At 37.3% G+C, this 12871-nt stretch overlaps 1 protein-coding gene across 2 annotated transcripts in view; it reads left to right on the forward strand.

The window, feature by feature from the left end:
• The window catches only part of DENND5B (DENN domain containing 5B), a 191351-nt gene that overhangs the window by 158605 nt on the left and 19875 nt on the right, over nt 1-12871 (forward strand). For both annotated transcript variants that reach the window (XM_043965769.1, XM_043965770.1), the window contains 5 exons: nt 5194-5322; nt 5999-6120; nt 8520-8665; nt 10119-10237; nt 11977-12167. In XM_043965769.1, coding sequence (XP_043821704.1) covers nt 5194-5322; nt 5999-6120; nt 8520-8665; nt 10119-10237; nt 11977-12167 — 707 coding nt within the window. The remainder of the gene's footprint in view (nt 1-5193; nt 5323-5998; nt 6121-8519; nt 8666-10118; nt 10238-11976; nt 12168-12871) is intronic.

A 12871-nucleotide genomic window follows, 5' to 3' on the forward strand; every position in this document is an offset into this window, starting at 1 on the left:
CTCAGGTCCTCTTGAATCCAAGGTCGGTGCTTTATCCACTGCGCCACCTAGCTGCCCCTACTAGCATTTCTAATACAGTATTGAATAATATTGGCATCCTTATTTCACTCCTAATCTTATTGGGAAGACTTCTAATTTATCTCCATTACAAGTAATACTTGCTGATGGTTTTAGGTAGATGCTTTTTATTGCTTAAGGAAAAAAAATCTATTTATACCTTGGCTTTTGAATGTTAATAAGAACGAGTATTGTATTTTGTCAAAAGCTTTTTCTGCATCTAGTAATATAATCATATGACTTATCACTTTTGTTATTCACATGATCAATTATGTTAATAGTTTTCCTTATGTTAAATCATACCTGCATTCCTGGTTATAAATCCTACTATATCTTTGTGATATATTGTTGTAGTCTCCTAGCTAGTATTTTATTTAGAGGTCCAGCAATTCTTAAATTATCTTTCTTGGGTCTGTTTTCCACATCACTTGTATTCCTGATGAGATATTTCACATTTTTTTCTATTTTTTTCATTCTTTTGACTTTGTTTTATTGTTTCTTGATATTTCACGTAGTCATTAGTTTCCTTTTGCCCCGTTCCAATTTTTGGTTTTGGTTTTTTTGTTTGGTGGGTTTTTTTGTGTGTGGTTTTTGTTTTGGTTTGGTTTTTTTTTTTTTTTTTTTTGCAGGGCAATGGGGGTTAAGTGACTTGCCCAAGGTCACACAGCTGGTAAGTGTCAAGTGTCTGGGGCCAGATTTGAACTTAGGTCCTCCTGAATCCAGGGCCGGTGCTTTATCCACTGCACCACCTAGCTACCCCCCATTCCAATTTTTAAAGAATTATTTTCTTCAGTGAATTTTATCATTTTGCCAGTTCTGGGTTTTTTAAGTTATTTTCTTCAGTATGTTGTGCCTCTTTTACCAAGCTGCTAATTCTTTAAAAAAAAAAAATTCAGGGGCAGCTAGGTGCCCTGGATTCAGGAGGACCTGAGTTCAAATCTGGTCTCAGACACTTGACACTTACTAGCTGTGTGATCCTGGGCAAGTCACTTAACCCCCATTGCCCGGCCAAAAAAAAAAAAATTTCTTGCATTACTCTCTTTTCCTAATTTTTCTTCAACCACTCTTATTGCTAACTCTTTAAAGAATTCTTGTTGAGTTTGTGTCCAAGTAGCATTTTTCTTTGAGGCTTTGTTTGTGGCGTTTTCATGTTCTTGTCTTCTGAGTTTCTTTCTTGATTTTCCCTGCCACTATAGTAGCTCTTTATGGTGAAGTTCTTGTTGTTGTTGTTGTTTGCTCATTTTCCCAGCCAATTTCTTGACTTTGAATTTTATGTCAAATTTGGGCTCTGCTCACCTGGCATTGGGGAGACACTTTCCCAAGCTTCAGGTTTTTAAATGCTGCTGTTTTCAGAGCTAGTTCTGCAAGTTTTCAGTGCTTCCTGGTTGGTGTGATCCTGGGAGAGGTGTGGTCACTGCTCTCCTGGTATGTGCTCTTGTCTTTACCTAGGAAGTGTCCTTGCTCCCTACAACCACAAGAGCTAACACTCCTCTTAGCCCTGGGACCATTACCATATCCTCTGCTCTCCTATAGCCACAAGCACTAGTCCTACTCCCTGCCTTAGGACCTCAGCAGATCTCCTGTTCCGTTGTTACCTGCCACAGGTGCTCCTCTGCACTCGGGAACTGCAACCTAAAACTGAGTATGGACAATATAATTTCCAAACATTGCCCTGTACCCAAGTGTCAGCAAAGGTCCCCTATAATCTCTTTCTGACCAGTTATTTGTCTGATCCCTTTATCATCTCTGGGATAAGAGATCCCAAAGCTGCAAAATAATATTTTTAAATGCATTAAGTACATAAGATTATAAAGAAAACCAATTATATTAAAATGCATTTATGAAAAGATACATATTTTAAAATTTCACTGACACTCCCCCCCATTAAGAACCCATTTTATACAATAGTTAGGTATGTTGAGTACATTTGAATGTGGATTAAATACTTTAATGTTACATGATGAATGTCTGTGCCTTTTGCCCTGATTGCTTACAGTCAACAGCATTGATGTTTCTACAGGGATCATTCCTAGGGGAAAAAAACCCTCTACTATTTCAAAAGCTCACAAGGGCTTTGGCTGTTTGAGTTTTCTACTGCCCTTCATGAGGATGAGTGTTTATCAGTTGTCTTGATTGATACCAATTTTTAATATGGGGTCATCTATAATAGTTTTTAGCTCAGAAAAGATATAGCCCTACAAAAATGATATCAGACTATTTTATATTCCATTCCTGGCAGTTTGTAGTAGGGACTGAGATATAATGTGTGATTCTCATTTCTCTAGGATATTTGATCATATATCAGCTTTGAAGTTTAACAGTCTTACACAACTTCTGTGAAAGCCTCAGGACCATGAGTTATGGAGTAATGTAAAGGAGGGTATGGGATGTATATGGTTATGGGCATTGGTAAAAGATTTGGGAGGATGGATATAAAGATTACATACTGGGGGGCAGAGCCAAGATGGCAGAGGAAAGGTAGTGACTTGCCTGAGCTCTCCCCAATACCCCTTAAAATATCTTCAAATAATGCCATAAGACAATTCCTGGAGCAGCATAACCCACAAAAAAACAGGGTGAAATAGTTTTCCAGCCAAAGACAACTTAGAAGGTTGGCAGAAAAGGTCTGTTATATGGGTGAGAGTGGAGCACAACCCAGTGCAGGCCAAACCAGTGCAGACCCAGCCCCAGCCCCAGTGCAAACACAGCCACAGCCACAGCAAACCAGGAGTCTCTGAATAAGCAGCAAGAGCAACTGCTTCTGGAACTCAGCCCACAGATGGTAAGGGGGTCGAACAGTTGGCCAGAAGGAAATCACAGGGATCTCTTTGCTAGCACTGAGGCAGAAAAGCAGGCCTGTGGTTGCTTACAGAACACAGCACAGGCCAGGAGAATGGTGAACATATCTCTCCTTAAATCATACCACCTTGGAAGAACTAAAAACTTACAAATCCCTAGAAGTACTTCTGAAAACAGCTGCACAAACCTCCTGAAGCTTGGGACAGTGTACCCTCTACCCTGGAAGCAGTGCCCCACTTTAACAAATAGTCCAAGAAAATGAGCAAACAGAAAAAAACTCTGACCATAGAAAGTTTCTGTGGTGACAAGGAAGATCAAAATACATACTCAGAAGAACATAACAAAGTGAAAGCTCCTGCTTCCAAGAAAAATATGAATTGGTCTCAGGCCATAGAAGGGGTCAAAAAGGACTTTGAAAATAAAGTAAGAGAAGTAGAGGGAAAAATGGAAAGAGAAATGAGTGATGCAAGAAAATCATGAAAAAAAAGTCAACAGGAGCAGCTAGTTGGCACAGTGGATAAAGCACTGGCCCTGGATTCAGGAGGACCTGAGTTCAAATCCAGCCTCAGACACTTGACACTTACTAGCTGTGTGATCCTGGGCAAGTCACTTTACCCTCATTGCCCTGGGGGGAAAAAAAAGTCAACAGCTTCGTAAAGGAGAAACAAAAAAATACTGAAGAAAATAACACCTTAAAAAATATACTGGGGGGGGGGCAGCTAGGTGGCGCAGTGGATAGAGCACTGGCCCTGGATTCAGGAGGACCTGAGTTCAAATCCGGCCTCAGACACTTGACACTTACTAGCTGTGTGACCCTGGGCAAGTCACTTAACCCCCATTTGCCCCGCAAAAAACCAAAAAAACATACTGGGGCAGCTAGATGGCACAGTGGATAGAGCACCGGCCCTGGATTCAGGAGGACCTGAGTTCAAATCCGGCCTCAGACACTTAACACTTACTAGCTGTGTGACCCTGGGCAAGTCACTTAACCCCAACTGCCTCACAAAAAATAAAATAAAATAAAATAATTTAAATTAATAAAAATTTTAAAAAAAACATACTAGGAAGGAAAAAACCATACTAGGCCAACTGGTAAAAGAGGTACAAAAAGCCAATCAGGAAAAGAATGCCTTGAAAACCTGAATTGGCCAAATGGAAAAGGAGGTACAAAAGCTCTCTGAAGAAAATAACTCCTTAAAAATTAGGATTGAAGATTTCATACTTCATGTTCTTGCCAATCTCAGAGCTAGTAGGAATCATTCTGAAAATTAAGAAAAGTAAAGAGGTGGGTAAGTAAAGAAAAAGTCAGCAGGGTAATCCCCCTTTTATTTTTATTTACCAAATTATCTGGAAGGTCAATTCAATCTTAATAGACATAGCTTTGAATTTTTAGTAGACCTGTGCTTAACATTCAGATTGGGTGACAACTGAAGTGACAACACAATTTTCTTAGTTTTTAACTTTCAGAATTTTACAGAACTTTTGTTATCTTTAGTACTATTCAGTGCTATGTGGTTTATAATTTCATGCATTCTCAGAGACAGTCTAGAAAAATATAATATTTTCAAAAGTTTTCCTAATGTATTGAATTTGCAAAAGATATTTAGTCAAGATGGTAAAGCTCTGAATATACAGATTAGCCTGTTGTTTGTTTCAAGGGGTTTTATTTTTGGTTTGGGGTTTGTTTGTTTGTTTTGCAGGCAATTGGGGTTAAGTGACTTTCCCAGGGTCACACAGCTAGTAAGTATCAAGTGTCTGAGGCCGGATCCGAACTCAGGTACTCCTGAATCCAGGGCCGGTGCTTTAACCACTGCTCCATCTAGCTGCCCCCTCAAGGGGTTTTAAATGGGAACAATAGCTATATAACAATTTCCTATCCAACACAGAATTTATGGGTGTTTTGTTCAAGTTCATAACATAAGCTTGCACAGGTTAAACCTAAATCAAGGAAGTATGCTGTTCTGGAAAAGTAAACTGAATGTTAAATTTTCTGAATTTACCAAAGTACTTGCCTTGTAAAACCTGACAGTAGAGCTTTTTGAAATTTAATGAACATGGAGGGAAGCTAGGTGGAGCAGCACTGGTCCTGGAATCAGGAAGACCTGAGTTCAAATCTGATCTCAGACACTTAACACTTACTAACTGTGTGACCTTGGGCAAGTCACTTAACCCCAATTGCCTCACCCCCCAAAAAAATTAATGAACATGAATTTTATGTTATCATGTATCTCCTGTGTATAAAAGAACATTGAAATATCAAGTGTCATATCACTTCTTTATCAGTTTAAAGTGATGCTTATAAATTTACATCTCTTTGTTTTTGCCACTCTTCTTCAGACACATTCAGAATATGAGTGAAATCAAGACTGATGTGGGTCGAGCTCGGGCATGGATAAGATTATCTCTTGAAAAGAAGCTCTTGTCTCAACATCTCAAGCAGCTGGTTTCTAATCAACCACTAACTAAGTAAGAGTAGTTTACTCCAAAATTTCTCTTTTGCTGTGACCTGCATGTTTGAAAAACAAATTAGTGAAATTACAGAAACTAGCTAATTCACTGTACACCTCACATGCATGTGTATTCGTATATGCATGCACACACACACACACACACACACACACACACACACACCTGGGCAATTAGCTCTCTTGTGTATATTGGAACAAGTAACAGCCCTAGGGCCAGACCCATTCTGTGCACAGAAGCTATAGCAGATGAAGAGCAAGTAAATTCTGTAGTAAAGGCCCTCAGAGGAGTGCTTACCTACAGGAAGATGGTCCTGAGAAAGGCTGTCACATTCATTCTACTTAAGTATATTAACCCTTGATGTTCTGTCTTTTATTTTGTCAAGAAACCTAAACTAAATATATCCTCCTGCGACGATACCCAGTTTTTAGAACTGGATGTGAGGATATAGACTTTGAATTCCCCAGAATAGGATCTGCACAAAGGAATTGAACTAAGCATGCACAGCTCTTTGGATTCACATCACATCCGCACACTCCTTTATTTAACATGATATTTCTGCAAACAGCTCTGGGATCATTTACCTCCTGGAATACTTTGAGATGTATGTTAGTATCAATATAAACTCATGGTAGTCAATCTTCTGAAGTAGTGTTCTTGCCTTACTATTTAACAGGAAACTTTATAAACGTTATGCTTTCCTGCGCTGTGAAGAAGAAAGAGAACAGTTTCTATACCACCTCCTTTCCCTCAATGCTGTGGACTACTTCTGTTTCACTAGTGTATTCACCACAATCAGTGAGTCTGATATTTTGGAAACTGGGGTAAACATAATCTGGAGTGTAGTGGAAATGAAGTGTTCAGGCTCATCACTTATTTTGTTACAATATATATGCATTGTACATATTATGGATTGCCAGTTTTCAGAGACTTAGAATATTTGTTTCACTCAACAGTAAGCATCTCAAGATCTTATTTCAAGGTCCTCTTTATGAGTGTAAATGCTAAAGTGCCTATTTAGAGACAATTAATGGAATATCTGATAAGAGTTTACTATATACTACATAATGAATAGCACCAATAACATCTTTATTTTTTAGGTTGTATTTGTTTGTTTGCTAATGGTATAATTCTGTTGCTGATTATTAGTTTTCACAAGTATTAAAAGGTATTTATTGTGAAATACTCAGATTTACTCTGGATTATCCTGTATCTCCCTACCCAGTATCTCTAAACCAAAACTGCTAGATGTCACCAGAGAAAGTCACACAACTCTGCCAGATGATTACAAAAAGTTCCTATGATGTGTTTTTAAAACAAAAGGATTGAAAGCAGGCCATTAGGAGTCTTAAATCCTTTTGGAATATAAGTTTAAATAACCAAAACTGATGATGTTGGATCCTTCTGTAAGTAAAAAAAAAAAAGGAAAGCTAAAATAAATGAACTTTGAGAATCTTATTGTGTGAAAGCATCCAACTTTTTTTTTTTTTTTTTTTGGTGAGGCAATTGGGGTTAAGTGACTTGCCCAGGGTCACACAGCTAGTAAGTGTTAATGTCTGAGGCTGGATTTGAACTCAGGTCCTCCTGAATCCAGGGCCAATGCTTTATCCACTGCGCCACCTAGCTGCCCCAAGCATCCAGCTTTTATCTGTGGATTGCTGACAGTCTTTAAAGAGTCTTTTTACTTTTCACAGCTCCATTAGCCTTCATCTCCAGGCCCAGAACTCTTTCCACTGCATCACCTCGCTGCCTCTGTCTGCTTGTCATTTACAAGACCTGAAGGCCTTTCTTATAAAACTTATTTAGAGGGCAGCTAGGTGGCACAGTGGATAGAGCACTGGCCTTGGATTCAGGAGAACCTGAGTTCAAATATGGCCTCAGACACTTGACACTTACTAGCTGTGTGACTCTGGCAAGTCACTTAACCCTCATTGCCCCACAAAAGGAAAGAAAAAAAATTTTTTTTAACTTATTTAGAGAATGAAAAGATCCCTGAATTTACTAGATGAGGACAGTAACCATATACAAACTTATATTTAACTGTTTTATATGAAAGATCATTTCTATACTGAACTACTCATGTTCCCTGAAAGAAAAAAAAAAGACTTAGGGAAAAGAAGGCACCAGTAGAAAAGTCAGGCTTTGATGGCTCAAGCGATGATGAGATAGAGATGTGCCTGGAAACTGAAGATGGCTGAAGCTGGGCCAAGAGTCACGAAGCCATGAGATCAAATCCAACCTCAGACACTTACTAACCATGTAACCTTAGACAAGTCATTTAATCTCTGTCTGTTTCCTCAACTTTAAAATGAGGATAATAATAGCACCTACCTCCCAATGTTTTTGTGAAGAAAAAATGAAAAATTTGTAAAATACTTGGCACAATGCCTAGCACATAGTAGGTGCTATGTGAATGCAGCTAGTATTAATCTTATTAATAGTAATAAGAAGAATAGCCTAAGGGTGTTCACAAACACAATCAGGTGTTTCCAATCTACTAAAACAGTATATCACTGAGAAGTCTTTGGCTTTGATGTTTGTGAATGTTCCCATTAATTTTAACTGTCCTTCCCACATACTTTTAAATAAAGAATGATATCTAAATTGGTAGGGTTTGTGTTACTCTATGGCTTATAAATGTGATTTAAAGGTTTTTTCAAGCATTCCATGTTATGAGCTGGTGACCCCTAGTGACGTGTTCTTAGAATAGACATCAGGTGTACATGAGGGTGGCCAAATTCAGCTGAAGTCATCTAACTCTTAGATTTAGGGCTGGGTGGGCCCTTAGAGTTTTTACCTACTGCTCCTTTTTACATGTCACCATAAGTGACACTCAGATGTAGCTACTGTTTTATTGATCATTGTGATGTGAAACCAGGCCATACAAATAATCCAAGCTCTAATACTTTAAGTCATAACCAGAGAAAATCGAAGAGAAAGGAGTAATATTTAAGTTGTATTCAATCCTTCTCTATGTAAGACTTTGTTCAAAAAGCTGGTACAAAGATTTCCCTGTTAATAGGCAAAGTTAATCAGTAGAGTGATATAAATGTGTGGTTATCAATGTTACCATCTAAAGGAACTCCTGATGCTTGACACTGGTTTTAGTTTAGAAGTGTATGTTTTCATTGAAACCAACAGTTAGGAGGGTGAGATTTTATATCTTTGATTTTTATTAACTATTGTTTTCTCTTCAGTGATTCCTTATAGATCAGTGATCATTCCAATTAAGAAGTTAAGCAATGCAATCATCACTTCAAACCCCTGGATCTGTGTGTCAGGTGAACTAGGAGATACAGGAGTGATGCAAATTCCTAAAAACCTCCTTGAAATGACCTTTGAGGTGGGTACAGTTAATCCCACTCTTTGTAAATGTAAAGGACCTAATGCTTCAAGGATGAGATATTTAATTTACTTATTTTCTTAAAAGAAATATAAAGGAACATTCAGAAATTCAGGATCCTTTTTTGAAATTGGGTGAACCTAAATTCAGATCTCATTATTATTGACAACCATTATACCAATACCTTGCCCAAAAAAAAATCAGTTAAAACTCTACTTTTCAGAGATTGGGACCTTTGATTTGAGGAGATAAGAATCTGTTTCAGTTGCATCAGTCTATCTAGTTTCTGCATCTTGGTATCATTCCAGCAGGTGGGTGGGATAGATGAGACCTGGACCTCTGATTTATATGAATATATATAATACCATTTATGGACCTGTTTTTGTTCTCTTCAATAAAATGCCTTCCAGCTATTTTTATAGTTAAAATCCTTAGAACTTTCCTTGTAAAGTTGATAAATGCTACTGAGCCCAATTTTTTGACTCACAGGTCTTTGCATAGACACAACAGAGCTGTGGAAGATAGTCTGTAGGTTTACCTTCATAGAGGATGGAAAGAAATTTTAAGTCTCTTTTCAGGAGTGTAATGGTCTTGATCTTGGCCGTTCTACCTCAGTAACCCAATGGTTCTTAGGAAAAGAAATGTCTACTCCAGGTTTTTAAGAACTTCAATAAATATTTTATTTCTAGTAACTGAGAGCAGCATGGTAATCTATAACCAGAGGCTGCCACTTAGGAAATTGAATATGCTCTAGAAAAGAATGCAGAAGAAGTAAAAGAAGCTCTCGACTGCTTTGTATGACAGGAAAGTTTCAAAAATTATTGTCACTTTACAAATGACAGTTTTCAGATACAGAGACATCAGACTATTTAAAAACTTCCCTTGAAAACTCAGCTCTGAATTTCCAGTTACCTCTTTTTTTTTTTTTTTTTTTTTTTTTTTGGTGAGGCAATTGGGGTTAAGTGACTTGCCCAGGGTCACACAGCTAGTAAGTGTTAAGTGTTTGAGGCCGGATTTGAACTCAGGTCCTCCTGACTCCAGGGCCGGTGCTCTATCCACTGTACCACCTTAGCTGCCCCCAGTTACCTCTTAATCAGTAGGAGTTCATGACCTTCCAAAAGAATAATTTTTAATGTTTTAATCTTATTGACATTTGTTTTCATTATTCTCATTACATTTCTCTGCTTTTATACTCATTCTTAAAATGTTGATACGGCATTGATGACTATAAAATCTTTTTCAAAGAATTATAATAGAGTAGGATTAAATTCAGCCCTGTTCCTCATCTGTTTAATCAAAACCAAGAAAATATTAGTACCCTGTGGGGCATTTTTTGTCTACTGTTGTTTAAACTGACCTCTATATCTGAAAGTGAATATGAGTGAAACAGATAAATCAGAGAACCAACAAAGAACATCAGTTTTTTAATAACCTCTTATCTTTTCCTCCACAGTGCCAGAATCTGGGAAAACTGACCACTGTTCAAATCGGTCACGATAACTCAGGGCTGTTGGCCAAGTGGCTCGTGGATTGTGTCATGGTCAGAAATGAAATCACAGGACACACATACAAGTGAGTGACATCTGAAATGAGAGACCTTTGAGATGCTTCAGATGAGATGAATTTGAGATCTTTTTTGCCTTGTTGAGCTTTACCAGTTATGTTAATTAGTTTGTACCTTTTCCATACATCTTTCTTCTAAAAGTGCTAAACCAGTGATCAAAAAAGCAGATAGAGTTTAGGATCACAGAAACAAACTTTTAGAGTTCAGTGACCTTAACAATAATGTAGTCTAATCCTTTTATTTGACATTTGAGGCAGCTGAGACCCAGATAAATTCAGTGACTTATATAGCAACAAGGTGGAATTAGAACTAAGATTTTCTAATTTTGTATATAACTAGCAGGTGTCAGTGTTGAGCAAAACTGGGCAAGCACTTGCTTTTTTACCCCTTCCCACTAGGTCAGCTTAAGAGCATAACCCTCTCTTACTTAAGTCACTGTCTCTCTCCCATGGCCTCTTTCTCACTGAAGGTTACAATCTTACATGATACTTCCATGATCTGAACAGCTACACCTGAATACAGCAATATGTCCATTTTAGTCCAGGACCAAAATGGCCCCAAATCCAGTTGGACACTTTTTCTGCTATGTTAAGGTATTTATATAACACAAAAAGTTATTAATAAAATCATAAACTCTCAGAGGCCCCAGTTTGGAAAATCCTAATGTTTAACTTCTGTGTATATTTTTTTCCTTTTAGCTACTGGCTTCTACTATTACCTCTTTCCCAATATGGAATAAATATATACAAACTGATCATGGATTTTTTTAATGTAAGGGGAAGTGCTTTTTTTTTTTTTTGGTGAGGCATTTGGGGTTAAGTGACGTGCCTAGGGTCACACAGCTAGTAAGTGTTAAGTGTCTGAGCCGGATTTGAACTCAGGTCCTCCTGACTCCAGGGCCAGTGCTCTATCCACTGTACCACCTAGCTGCCCCCAGAAATACTTTTAAAGATACACATTAAATCAAAAGTTACAACAAACTTATTTAGGAGTAAAGTTTCCACTATTTAGAGACAAAGCAGGGGAAAGAAGACTAAAGCACATCACTAGTCCCAGCAGCTTTCTTAGACAAAAACAATTGTACCACATTTCTCCACAGGCTCAGTCAGTCCAATAAGCAAGGGAAGTTCCAGCTACATCAACATCTGTTTTTAGTTCTCAGTACAAATACCTCCTAACTCCTCTTTCTTAGCTCTGGTGTAGACTGCCTCCCCAAATATCCTCCAACTCACTGAATGTCATCTTCTGCTCTTGTATAGTGAGTCCAAAGTTCTTACCATTACAAGAATACTGACTGCTGGCTCAAGTTTCAATAGCATAGTTTCGGGATTCAGCATGTATATACTACTCAATGGGAAGACTGAATAACTGGTTATACTAATCTAGTGCTCTTTTCTATTGCTCACATCCTTTCCCAAATGTTTAATAAAAGTTTAATGTTTTATGGAAGTGAATAAAAGTATTTTAGTCTAATTTTGTTCTGTATTTTTACCTTTTTGATAAGAATTAATGAAAAGTAGAAACCTCTTGTGAAATAAAAAGGGTCCTAGTAAATTCTGCTTGTCAATTTTTACTCTCATTGAAAAATCGCCTGTTTTTTCTTCATATTCCTAATCCCCATCCATTTTCAGTTGGAAATTAGCCTTTCCAGGAGATCCCTTAGCAACTGACCTCATGTGAGATGTGTACTTTAATTTTTATATGAAATGACACTTGATACTTATGATGTTTTCTTCATCTTTGCTAGGTTCCCATGTGGGAGATGGCTAGGAAAGGGAATAGATGATGGAAGCTTGGAGAGAATTCTTATTGGAGAGCTGATCCCATCAACAACAGAGGAAGATCTGGGAAAACAGTGTCGTACCCCACCCCAGCAGAAATCACCTACCATACCCCGAAGGTTGAGCATTACTTCCCTCACTGGAAAAATTAATAGCAGTAAGTGAGCATTTCTTTCATTGTTTCTGGCCAAGGTGCAGATGATGTCAGGCTGTTACACTGATAACTAGACACTTCACAGAACTTTTTTTTAAAAAAGGTGGGGGTGGGGGGATTGCAAAAAAAAATAGAGAAAAAAATAAATATTTAACTCTGTATTTAAACTAAAATAAAGTACAAGCTGATCTATGGAGATATATGTGAATATATATAATTAATTCAAATTGAGAATTAAATTAAAAGGGTACTTGCAGGGCAATTGTAAAAAAAAAAAAGATGGTAACTTCTAGCAACTTAATTGACTTTTTTAAGGGTCTAACAATATCTCTACCATTTTCACCACTACTTTCACCTCTGGCAAAACAGAATCCTCTTCTTTTATCATACTGACTGAAAAAAGACAAGATGATAAATGTCATAATTAGAAAACTATTGTGTGTAGAATATCATATTTAGATATAATCTATTAGTATGGTAATTCTCACTCATTCAAACTGATATAAATATAATTCTATTGCATTCAGCTAGAGATAATACTTAGAACTAAGAAAGTCCTTAGAAAAACTATTTTATTTATCATTCAGCAGCTAAATAATAACTATGCTTGTTATCTAGATAGATAATTGATGGTAAATGATTGTTCTAAAATATGTGAAGACACATAGTTATATTCTCCCAGTCTTGTTTCAACTGCTTATAATGCA

Source organism: Dromiciops gliroides, chromosome 5, assembly GCF_019393635.1.
Source record: "Dromiciops gliroides isolate mDroGli1 chromosome 5, mDroGli1.pri, whole genome shotgun sequence".
Lineage (NCBI taxonomy): Eukaryota > Metazoa > Chordata > Mammalia > Microbiotheria > Microbiotheriidae > Dromiciops > Dromiciops gliroides.